Source organism: Thunnus thynnus, chromosome 10 (genome assembly GCF_963924715.1).
Source record: "Thunnus thynnus chromosome 10, fThuThy2.1, whole genome shotgun sequence".
In the NCBI taxonomy this organism is placed as follows: domain Eukaryota; kingdom Metazoa; phylum Chordata; class Actinopteri; order Scombriformes; family Scombridae; genus Thunnus; species Thunnus thynnus.
Window position 1 is genome coordinate 23039961 of NC_089526.1, and position 13140 is coordinate 23053100.

Here is a 13140-nt window from a genome sequence, read left to right on the forward strand (position 1 = left end):
TCCACTTGATGACCTATCAAACAGACTTTTAAAACCCAAGACTCCATACAGACATTGTCCTATTTTTTATGCCCCCCAGGAGAAATTATTATGACAGTCCTTCTGTATAAATGCTGGATAGATAGAAAATAGAGTTGCAGACAGTTGATATCCACAATGACAAGGGGACAAGTGTCTCCAAACAAAAGGTTGCTACTTCAGTCCTCTGTTACTGACACTGCCTAAAAAGGCTTCTGCCTGTCAAAAGCCATGTTTCAACAGCTTTCCTCAGGTACTAAGAACATTTTAAGGAACTCACTTCCTCTACCTGTGTTTCCACCAGAGGGACCAGGGTCTAAATTAAGCTCCTGTTTTACCCCACAAAAAGTCCCTGCTCAGGGGGTACTACTTTCCAAAAGTACAGGAACTTTGTGGGCGGTGTCTGCAGGGATGACGTCACTGACTGGTCAAACACATAGCAACACGTTGTCAGCTTCCCGACTCATTCTGAAAAAGAGCGAGTGAAAAAAGAGATGATTAGCACAAGCGAGCTGAGAACACCAGTGAGCAAGAGAGAGACAGAACAACAGTGGTCGAACGAGCTAGAGAGTGAATGAAGAGAGGGAGCGGCGGTAGCGAGAACAAAGCAGTGAATGAGAGAAATAAAACGTTATTTTCTGATTGTTTCATGGTAGTTACATTCTAAAATAAATAACTATCAAACACTGAACAGATGTTATACTATGGAAACAGATGCTCTTGGTTTCAGTTTGATTTTCCTCCTCTGAATTTTTCCTCTTCATTCATTCATCACATCTAACTCATGCGGCAGTAAATACAAAGAACATAATACTGTTAATACTGAGTCTCTAAATGCTGCCATCATCTTTAAACTCCTCACAGGTCTAATTTGCATGATCTACCTGGTTCCTCAGATGCAGTGGAAACACAAACAGGACTGTACTACAGGGACGTTAAAGTTCCAAGTTAAGTCCCTGAGATTAGCTCCACCGGGTTCAAAGTATCTGGAATTTTTGTTGGAAATGTGGCTAAAAGTGTTGACAACATTGATTCACACGCTCTCATCTTTTTAATCTTACCTATGTTGCAGTGTGTGGACACAAAGCTCCATTAAATAAAGACAGCATTAAGTACTGGAAAGTGACACACAGAGTTGCCAATAGTGAGGCCTAGGGGAACACTAACTATGTCAGAAGTCAATAGAGTCAACAGAGGGAGGGGAGAATGGAGAGAGAGAGAGAGAGAGGCAGACAGAGCGGTAGAGTGTCACACGAGAGGTGAGAAACAAAAAGAAAGGAGGAGATTTGTAAATTATACACAGAGGTGAGGTTGTTATTCAGGCTCACTGAGGTGTGAAAGGAATAGAGGAACAGCTGTAGCAGCATAATAAAAACGCACATGCAGTACTTATATTCTGTAAAGGTTTATTACAACCTTAACCAGATTACAAAGGAAACAACTGCACACACAAACAGACAGCCACACGCATTTTCTAATTTGTGCAGCATGCGTTTATCCTTGGGCTGTCTCCAGGTTGTGTGTATTTTTGTGTATGCTTCTTCTCCTCTTGCTACACATGAATGTTGCAGCACTTCAGAAGTGTGTGTGTGTGTGTGTGTGTATGTGTGTAGGACTGCAGGACTGCAGATGTGAGCACAGTAGTTCATTATACATCAATGAAACTGCTTTGATTGTGTCCTTCATTGGCCTCACAAACAGCTCAGTGAAATAGCTCTTCACACATGTGCACTCACTGGTTTGCATAAGACTGCTGACCATTTGTTTTAATGCTGCCCCTTAGCTGCTCACACAGAGAGTTATATTTAGGGTATGAGTTAGATTTGTTGTACTGTATAGTGTGGGAATGATTTACAGAGCTTTCTGTTCTGCAGATTATATTTAGGTGAAGATATATGTGTTTCACTCTGTCATCCCTAAGGTTCTGTCGTGTTATGTCCTTTATGAATTATTTATACACAGCACATTGAGGTCAAATGTTACATGTAGGTCATTTGTTTTTGTAAAAAGCATGGAAATATTGCTAGTAAAATACAGATGCATTTCAAATTTAAATACTCGTTGTGCCTTAAAAGTAAAAAATATTTGTGAAATATTCACTGTTGTGAAATATAGTTCATTGTGGCAGTGCAGTGGTCGTTGACCTGTCCCAGTTACTCCTATTTGTGTTTGAGCAGCAGAAGGTCGTGTTAGGAGAGATCATGGCTAGTGCTGAAATGAGAAGTGGATCAATCAAAACAGAAAATGAATCAATGACCACTTTGATTGTCAATAAATCATTTAAGTTAAGCAAAAATGCCAAAATGTTCTCAAGGTCCTGCTTCTCAAATCTGAATATTTGCTCATTTTCTCCCATTTTATATAATTGTGTATTTTGAAATATAGGACTGTTGGCCAGACCAAAAAAATGTGTATTTGAATACATCAGCTTTTCCTCTGGGAAATTGTGATGGGTTTTTGAACGATTTTTGGACATTTTAGTCAGTTTAACAAAAAAAAAAAAAATCGGCAGATTAATGGATTATGAAAATAATTGTTAGTTGTATCCCTTATTATGGGGTTAACCTACAGTATAAACAGTATTTGTGGCTGACAGTAACTCCATATACTGCTGGTTAAGTTAAACAAATTGCAGGAAGAAACAAAACAATTATTCAGTGGCGGAACAGCGTTGTTTTTATCTGAAGGCGCCACGCTGCAGTTACAGATTGAACATTTAAGCACAGTGCCAGAGCACCATGAGATGAGTTTTTTATTTCCTTCCCCTCCCATTTGTTATGACTTATTCATACACTTTTTTGCTGTGCTTAGGGGTTATATCCAGGTCGAGGGGTTGCGGTAGGAGCAAAGTGTTATTTTTGCTGTAAGCCACACTGTAACAACAATATGAGGAACCCGATGAAAGTTGAGCTCACCACAGTCCCCAGGCCCCCTGCCAGCTCCGGCTGAAGGTCACAGAACTGCAATAGAGTAGAGGCTGCTAGAAGTGGCTTTGTATCTGACAGAAGGATGGAAAGACCGTGTGTGTGCAGAGAGGAAAATAAATAAATGAAAAGGATATACAGTTTGAGAAACAAAGAGAGAGAGACGGAAAAAGAGGCTGCACAAGTTGTTTATCTTATCACCCTGTTGCGCAGGGGCAACACACGCTCGCTGTTATTCCAATCGGGTTGTCACATTGGGGACGTGACAAACAAACTGCAGGTAACAGCCCATCGTATAGACAAAGCTTATAGGGTAAACACTCATATTGCCCACAACAAGTAGAGCCATGGCAGAATGATATCCCTGCCCTGGTGAGCAGGAATAGTACGCAACAGAGCATCTTCATATGACAGATACATGATGGAAATAGAGAGGGAAGTGTAAATAGATTAAAACAAGCTGTGGTCATAGAGCTAAAAGAAGATTTTTTTCACTCAAAAAAGTCAGCAGTTCAATAAGTTTAAGCAGAGCGTTCTATATGTGCAGAAGACAGCTGCTATTGCCTTGCTTCAGCATCCCGGCACTAAATTCCTAGTTGACATGGATAGTTTGAAGAGAATCATCTAGATTTTTCTCAATTTCTAAAGATAAGACAGATGTCTTACCACATACGTCAAACAAATTTAAATCTGAAATGATGAAGATCCAAATACAAACTTAAACAGAACACCACAAATGCAATGCTGGCTGGTATCACACTTCAAACGCCAGCTGCAGACACCACAGCCGCAGCGCTGCTTTAAAAACTGTGCCATTTGTGGTAGACATTCTGGATTTACTATACAAGTTTCCTAGTGGACAGACAGTACTTTTCTCAGAGTGAAATATCGATTTTGTGTTACGCTGAAGTAAAGTCCCCCGAGGTTCTACAGTGACCTGTGCTCTGCTTTCTGCCTGGGTCCTGTTAAGTTTTACCCAAAAAGCTGATAAAGTGGCACATCTCTCTCTCTGAGGGAGCACTATTCTTGGAGCCCTGCAAAGGGTGTCAGTCTCATTGCTGCACAGTGAAACACAGGTCATAACACATGCACACATACACACACACATACACACAAGCTGGCATACGCACATACAAAGAGACAAAGTTACGCATGCAAAGACATGTACACTGCACATGCTATGCTCATAAAAAGACGCAAGGAAAGGCATACGCACGATCCCACAAACCATAATGCACACACCCTCTAACAACGCACGCTCACACGCACAGTAAAGAATAAAGGAATCTGCTCCCACACTTCCTCTGTTTCTGAGCTGTTCCCAAAAGCTCTCCGCACTCTAAACCAATCCAAGTCGGGCCAAACTGAGCCAAACCAGGCTGAGCAGTGTGACAAATGCTTCCCAGTTCTCTCTTTTCACACAAACCTACAGTAAGGTTCACATACTGGGCTCTGACCCAGAAGTGAAATATGAAAGAGCCATCTGAAATCCATCAAGGTCACATGTGCTGTAAATCTCAGTATGTATTCTAAATTCTAAAAGGGCTTACATTTATACAGCTGTGATTACAAATAAATTACGAGAATGCATTTGTTGCATTTATACTATGAGATATTGCTGAATGGTCAAGAGTTGGATGCACATCATTGATATTTGTAAATGCATTTCATAGTGACTGATGCTCTGAATCTCTGATCTCACATCCGACCACAGTTATCCTCGCTGGCAGCTGGAACGCATGTTATCGTGTTCGTGCCGAGTCGTTCGAGACGACAGCCACGGGAATTGTACTGTAGTGTTATGTCGTATGCCTGCTCTGTTCTGTACACATACAGCCTAGCTTGTAATTGCTATGAGTTTGAGGTTACAAGGTTATGAGCCAGAGGATTGGCATCATGTGGCGTGCCAGGCTAAGCAGATGCACCAGTCTAGCCTGTGGTCAAAAGGACTAGAGGCTAGGGGATTGGCACTGTGTGCTGAGAATGTCTGTCCCAAAGCTCTATTGAAAGACGACATGTAGTTTTGTTCATTTTGGGGTTATGAGTTAGGGTTATGATGCTTGTAGGTGAAGAAATTAGTGGTCTTTAGCCCTCCATATAAACTTTTCCCAATCTGATCTAAACTTAGTACATTCATTTCTCATTACATCTCATTAAAGCCCTCCAGAAATGTGTCTTCAACCCAGTTTGGGTTTTAGATGATGTAGGAGTCTGTGGTGTGAAGAAATGTCACAAGGCACCGAGACAATCTGTTCAAAAAGTACTTATACAGACCAGCGTGTTTGTTTGTTTCCAGCCTGGAGTTAGGAGGGCAAAGAGAAAATGGATTGGCACACTTTCTGGGCGCTGTCCCGTTGTACTGCCGCTGCTACACAGCAATGCGAATTTAAGGATTTAGGACACAATCCTTGTGGAGTTACAAAGACAAGAAGAAGGGTGGAGCAGAGTGAATCTGTGCTGATGCCTCTTTCTCTGTCTCTTCCTGTGTTTGCTTTCTAAATTCATGCGGAGCATCGGGAGTGTGCACTGATCTCGCTGCATGCGAAATGTTCAGTGACTTTGGGATCAAGCTATGCAAAGACATAGACTGAGAAAGTATTTTAAAAGCAAGCATGTAACCGTTCAGTCTCATGTGTAGTCATTCTGTGTCCTCAAGTTAAACATAAACTACAATTTTGAGTCTTCACCTCTGTATTCAGTGGTTGTGTGTTTTCTAGTCTTCACTACTAAAACCAAAAAGGGTTGGTTAACTTTTATATTGCATTAAAAACACACAATTAGACAAGCTGCCGCCATCACTGAGTAGACTGTTTTGCATTAGTATCAAATTGGACAAACTAACTGTAAATTTCATGAAAGCTGTGATTGGATAAGCAATATAACTATACATTGAGCATCCATGAAGACACAGAGGAGAAAAGTGCTTTTTTCTATATAAATTCTTCCTGCAACATTCGTCCGTATCGGTAGGACACCGAACTAAACTGTTATTGCGTATTTTACCCTCAAAAAGTGGGAAAGATCATTTTAAGGAGGCTTTGACAACATCCCACATTTCTTGAATATGTAGCGTCAATGCAAATTACATGCACTATGACAGATAGTTCCACTCTTACACCTTAAGGTGCATAGCTCACATGCAAGAGCATTATCATATATCATGCATAATCTCTTGTCAAGCTAGCCTAAGTGTGGAAATACCCCACATGACTTACTATTATTGTCCCTTTGATGGATGCATGCACAAGATGTCTCCATTACTAAATATGCAGAGAGAAGGGAGCATAACGTGAGAATGATTGTGTGTGTGTGTGTGTGTTTCAGCCAGTGTGCATGTGTGTGTCATGAATGACAGACGGGCATCCACTACTCCTGCATTGCTTATGTCTACATGATACACTACCTGTCATGTGTGCAGTTGATCTTCTCATCTCACAGTCATCACCTTGTCTTTCCTGTTACTATGTACGTAGATGCGCAGTGACAGATGAGTCACAGCGAGCACTGATGACTCTCTACCTTTCCTCTCCATCTTCCTGCTTTTAATTGTTTAAATTAAAAATAATAATTAGAAAAAAAAATGTGAAAAAAAACCCCTTATTTCTTGGACAATGTATATTTCACCTCATTTTACAGGGCACTGAGTGCTGACTGCCAGTAAAATGGATTGCTCTCATTATGAGTGTGTTATGAACAAGCAGTCTGTGATTGAAAAGCTTTATTTCATGCTCGGCAGACTTGTAAATGAGGGGTTGTGTGTAGTGAAGAGAGGAGATTGTTGTGTGTGCTTGTGTGTTCTGGTGTGTTAATGTGTGTAGCGATAGGCGATGATGGGATTTCATGAATCACAGTGTGTAGGGTAATACTTTATTTCAGCAGGACATTGTTGAGGTTATTGCTGCATATAAACTTGACTAAAATTAATAAAGGCTCTGTGGTAGTGTGCGTACTTGCAGCATTGTGCCTCTTTTACTGTGTTGACATCAAAAGTTATGGGCCATCATACCACTGAAGCAACTTCCTCTTCACTAACAGCTGTTTATATGTAACTGCTCTCCAATTTTAACCATACTAGCAGCGTGGCTTGAGAAGTGGCAATTACGGTCGGTTTGTTCCGCCACTTTTTTGTAGAAACAATCTCAAAATCCACTTGATGGATTGCACCAAATTGTGTACATACATTCATGGTTCCCAGAGGATGAATACTAATAGATTTGACCTTTTTTTGAGCACCTTTTCTGCTTGCTTCACTTTTGTATTTTTGTAGTGAAATGTCACTACAACTATTGGGTGGATTGACATGATATTGGTTAAGACAGTCAGGATAAATTGTAATAACTTGTGTTCCCTTAACTTTTCATCCACTGCCATCATCAGGTAAAAATATCATTTTCTCCAGTACATGTACAGTACAGACATTCCTATCAGCTGCAGCTCGACTTTTTCAGAGCTTTTTAGAGCTTTTAGAGCTATATAAATATACATGCTAAATAAAATGTTAGCATTGACTTTGTGAGAATGTTAGCATGCTGACATTACAGTTTAGTTCAAACCGCCGCTGTGAAGCCTCACAGAGCTGCTAGCATGCTTATAGACGACTCTTTATTATTAAACTTTACATGGAATATTCTTCAAAATCCACTGTTTCAGCATTAACATATGTGGCTTGTTCTGTATGTTAACCACATCTGTTTCTACATTACTGCAGCGCTCCACATAGACCCAAAGTACATGTCCAGTTTTCTACTAGATTTGATCTGATGTTCTTTCAAAAAAAGTGCCTGACCACAGTTTTAGCAGTGCTGCAGCAGTAGAACAGAGGTCAGTGTTGGCTGTGTGCCAGTGCTAGTATCTTACATAAACCACCACATTGAGGAATGTGTCTGGGCCACACTTCACAGGAAACACACATGCACACAGTGCAAATGGGGTATTGTTTCATTCTGCTAAGGCCTTGTAGTGCTGGTGTGCAATTCACACACACACACACACACATACTGAAACACTCTTTTGAAAAGACACAATGAAGTCTACATCTTTGTTTTCCAACTTGCTCGCTCTTATTACCATGTTCTCTGTGTGTTTGAGAGAGAGAGAGAGAGAGAGAGAGATAGATGGAGTTTGGATGAGAAACAGGTGCAGCAAGTGATAAAGAGACAGACAGTAACAGTGAGGAAGATCATAAAAACTAAGAGTGTGCATAGAGAGAGAGTCACTCAGCTATTCAGCTCTCTTATTGCTTTTTCAGTCCCGTCATGTCTCAGCTGGTTGTGACATTATCTGTGAGTCCGGTCGTGTCCATTCCGACCACTACCTACAGTGAGCTAATGTGCTGTCATCCGGGCCTGACTGCCGCTCCTAACTCCCTCAGACCGTGGATAAAATCGATATTACAGGAGTCATTAAAACCTGTAGGAGTTATTCAGCTGTCTCTCTGTCTTTCTGCAGTCTCCTCTGTCTGTATTATTGTCTGTCTCGACGTCACCATATTCTTCTTCATGCTCTGTTGCTTGAATCATTATCAGCCTGTGCTTCTCTGGTTCTGTCGTTTCATTCCACACATTTTGTAGGACTGTGTCCCTCTCCGTTTCAATCTGCCTTTGATCCATTTATCTTTTTATCTGTCTGCCCATCCATTTATCTATATTTCTGTCTGCTGTTCTTGCTTTATATCTGCAGGTTATACCTCATTTGCAACCTGGAAGATGCAGTCCGTAGGTTTAATGACACTCATGCTGAAAAATGACTTCATACTCCTATTTCACCCTCTGCTTGCATCAGGCTGTGGGTTGAAAAATATCCAACTTTTGAGAGCAAATGCTCAATTTTGAGCGATCACTGGCTCCTGCTGGAGATTATGGCTCTACTGTAGTTTTAAAAATGAGTTTAGAATCATGACTGACTTTTATTTGAGGGCATTTGGTTTGTGTAAGTGTGTGTGAGCATGATGTGTGTACATGATTCAGCGCTCAGCAGTCTAGCCACTATCTAATTAGCTCATTTCCATTCATAGTCAGTGTGATTAAATGTTTATATTATAACTGTCAAAGCAGCACAGTTTATGTAAAGCTGTTGAGCTTTTTCCTCCACAGTATTTGTCTCCCTTTTTGACACCGAAGTTCTGTTTCCCAAAACAAAGCTTAGATTTTTTTTTCCCCCTGAATTCTCCTCTCCTCTCCTCTCCTCTCCTCTCTTCATCTCTTTAGCTCTCTTTTCTTTATCAGTTATGGTACAACAAAGTGCATTGTGTCTCAAGGAAAAGTAAGCAATTGATGCAGCGTAATTGAGCTTTTTAAGTGACATGAGTGTAAATATGTGTTCTGTGTAATATTCAGTGTAATATTGTGCTCTGCAGTACTTTGGTTTTTACATTTACTGCATTTTAGAATACTTCAGTTATCCTGAATCATTCTTTTTTTTTTAATTCACTTACTATACATTATATTTTACATATATACATTTAGGCAGTGATAAAAAATGTGTGGTGTTAACCAAATAGAAGAGTAAAATAATAATAATCATAATAATAAGAGCCCTGTTTGCAACTACCAGATATGTGATACCTTGGAAATGAAGAAAATATGGTATGATACTTGCCTTTATCCCACATCCCTAGTTAATCCCAAACAGATAAAAGTCAGTTGGTGTTCGTGTGCGTGTGTGTGCGTGCGTGTGGAATTGCTCCATCTTGTTTTCTAGTATTAACCAGTGTGCCATCTGTTGAGGAGGCGAAGCAAAAGAGTTGAAGAACATACCGTAACAGGCCAGGCGAGATAGTGGAGGAAAAGCCTGAGTATACCAGAATAGCCTGAACAGTTAGGGCTACAATTACATTATGTTTAACTAATTGCCACGTTCAGAAATTATATCCCCTAAACAATAGAGCCATTAGTCAGCAGAAGTTCCAAAATAATGGCAAATACTCACACATGCCTATACACACGCAGCATGCGTGTCTCTCTCATTATGTAGGCAATGATTTTAAAAGTACATTTTTGGTAGTGATTTGGTTCAGATAAAGAAAGCACATTTTTGCTCACACACACACACCCATAAAGTCTCTCTCATGTGTTCTGCACTTTGGTCCATTGATGTCAACTTGCTAGTTCAATTCAATGCATATTGTAGATTTTGAGTTTTGGTAACAATGTTGCCTTTTATGTGCACTATGTCAAAGAAAGTGACAAAAAACATATAGATATACTTAGTTTGAGTTTACCTGTAATAAATACATATTGTGTATTGTGCTGGGTTAGTTAAACATGAAGCATTTTTAGGAAATACCGACTAATTTAGCACATACTAAATATGTCACATCCTGCTCCGCTGGTCATCAGACTCTTTCTGTTTCTCTTTGTCTGTTTAAGAACTTATATTGTGAGCCTCCATGTCTTTCTGACATCTCTGTTTTTTTCTGTGTTTTTAGGGTTTCATCGCAATGAGGATATGAAGGCCATTGATGTGCTTCCCATCCTCAAGGAGAAAGTCGCCTTTCTATCAGGTCAGAGATTCTCTGTTGATATGATTGTTTTAAAAACAAAATGTTTTGCATTTTAAAATGTAGAAATCTATTTCATAAGAGCAATTAAGACAACTTTTTTGAATATGCTAGAATTAGCCATAATCTTAGATCTTCTTCAAGTTAGGAACTTTTTCCCTTAACTCGTTTCAAGAAGTTATTGTATCTCTCTATATTGCTGTAGAGATCTTGCATGACAATTATATGTGAAGTCATCCTCATCAATCAGACAAAAGTAGAATATTTAAACTCATACAATATGCTCAGATAAGTGTCAGCCAATCAGAAAACCTCCAAAGACCACAAAAAGACTTTGTGGCTCTCGCACTTGAAGGACATGATAGTTTCAGCTTGGAACATGTACTGTATGTCCCCTAAATGTCACAACATGGCAGCTTTGGTACCATTTAGTTGAACATTCCAACGTCCCTCATCGTAATTGCTACTTGTCGGGTTATTTATGCGTACTCATTTATTCCTCTGAACTGTTTCTGACTCGTCATGGTTGTGACCTGACCTTTACCTCATTAGTGTTAACTGCACGGACATTGCCGTAATTGTAAGTGAGTTTGAGAGTGTTATTCTGTGTGTGCACTCACAATCAGTGTTGTTTGTTACTGCAGCTCTAACTGAAAAGCTATTACCAGTCCTGTCATCATGAGGCTAATTTGACCCCTGATTCTTCAATTTGACTCATTATAGTCATGACTAACTGCCGACATGTTCGCAGATGGTACCCATACAAATTAGCTTCTCCCATGTCAGGAAACTACTGCACTCACTTGAAATCTAATTGTTATATGCTCCTACTTCCATTCAAGAGCAACAGATGTTTAAGTAAAGTAACTTTCTTTCAGTCAGGTTATTTATTTTATTTAATATACAGTACCAGTCAAAAGTTTTCTCAAAAATCTTCTCTTACCCATTTCTTGATTTAGCTTCGCAACAGTCATGCCATAGTATGTAAGATTATCTACATAGCAAGTAATTATTATTTAATGACTTTTGTTGTCATCTGATTACTACCCACAGGTGGCAGAGACAGACGCGGAGGTCCCGTTCTCACTTTTCCAGCACGGAGCAACCATGACAGAATACGACCCGAAGACCTGCGCAGGCTCATAGCTTACCTGGCTACTATTCCCAGGTAGGAAATGTACATGTATATATATACGCACATACTTGTACTTTTTGTGGTTGAGGTTATATTTCTAAATGTGGACATGAGAACACACTCATATGCACACACACTCACTGGCTTGAGACCCTCTTCTTGATCCTAGGTTAATTTGAAACAGACTCCTCATCTTGGACTGTTATCCAGACGCACACAACTCATCACTTTCTTTGTGTCAGACTTTCCCACCTTGCTTGGATTTAAAAAAAAAAAACACTGAAGCACAGCCTGAGGCCACTAAGAGCTGGGATGGTTGTGTTTTGGATTCTCTGTGAGGATTCAGCCCCCCACCACCACCCTTCCTCTTTTCCCTCTCTCATTTCCTCCTGACTGTAGAGTTAGGAGAAAAGCAACTAATCCTAAATGTAGATTCATTCATTCATCCCTATTTTGTCACTCTCCCCTTTCCGACAGTGCATTGGTGATCATGTCTGATCAGAGTGGGTCAGTCGTAAGTCAACATCAGAATCTGCTGTTTCTTTCCTGTTTCCCCGTGTGCTTTGTTGTCATTCAGGCCAGAGTCTAAAAACTACTTCAGGAAGTGTGAAGCCACAGGATGTTTTTGCAGAGTTGCTCTGTTGTGCTCTGTAGTTCTGTGCATTGTGATCTTCAAGCTTAGAAGCACCTTTCCCTCGCATTTAACACATAGCTACCAGCTGATCTGTTTGGAGTCAGTTGCGATTATCTTGGAGGGAAGCTTGCACTCCTCTGTTCTGCTCCTGCTTTGCAGGTCTAGTGCTTTAAAGTCTTTTTCACGGTGGAGTTTAGGATTTGTCTTGAGGCGAGAGACTGTTTGGATCAGTTACCAAAATGGGGACCAGATTTTTTCTGGGCTCCTTGAGAGGGTTCTGCAGTGTTCAAGGCAAGATCGAGAATACTCAATTTATGCACATATTTCAGTAGCCAGTATAATGCAAATGTTCAGAAATGAAATGTTAGGATCATAACTTTACTTTCTATCTTTTGTCTATCCTCATTCAGTGTAGATAGTTTGCAATTCTGTATTAAATCTGTTCTAAAAACTAAGTGTTAGTCAGACAGTAACCCCTAGAACAAAACCTTGTCACATCTTTTCAAAAGTGCACAAGGCGTCAGATGAAGTATAAATGACCTAATTGACAGGCTGCAAGCTTTTCTTAATTTATGTTACACTAGTTGATGTTTAGTTTGGAGTGCAGCGTAACCTGAATGAGACTGTTTCATGTTGACAATTTATTTTTCTTGGAGCAGGCGAGCTGCCCTGGTGCACATATTGCTAAATGCACATAGTCTGGCTATTCTTTCTTCATCCCCCCTACATACTAACCCATACTAATAGTATGCTTTAGAACTGTATTTAGTATTTTGCGATTTACTCTTAAAGTATTACGTGGTATAGGTGCCTGTGAATCAGGGCAAACTGTCCAGAAATTACCATACCTCCAAAAGGCACAACTCTGTGTTAAGAGGTGAAACTAGAGAGGATAAAGGATCTGTCACAGGTCACCTGATTTTGGCTGAGA

General features: G+C 40.1%; 1 protein-coding gene across 3 annotated transcripts in view; it reads left to right on the forward strand.

Moving 5' to 3' along the window:
• triob (trio Rho guanine nucleotide exchange factor b) overlaps nucleotides 1-13140 on the forward strand; it is a 110866-nt gene that overhangs the window by 29558 nt on the left and 68168 nt on the right. For all 3 annotated transcript variants that reach the window (XM_067602128.1, XM_067602124.1, XM_067602125.1), the window contains 2 exons: nucleotides 10369-10443; nucleotides 11494-11608. In XM_067602128.1, coding sequence (XP_067458229.1) covers nucleotides 10369-10443; nucleotides 11494-11608 — 190 coding nt within the window. The remainder of the gene's footprint in view (nucleotides 1-10368; nucleotides 10444-11493; nucleotides 11609-13140) is intronic.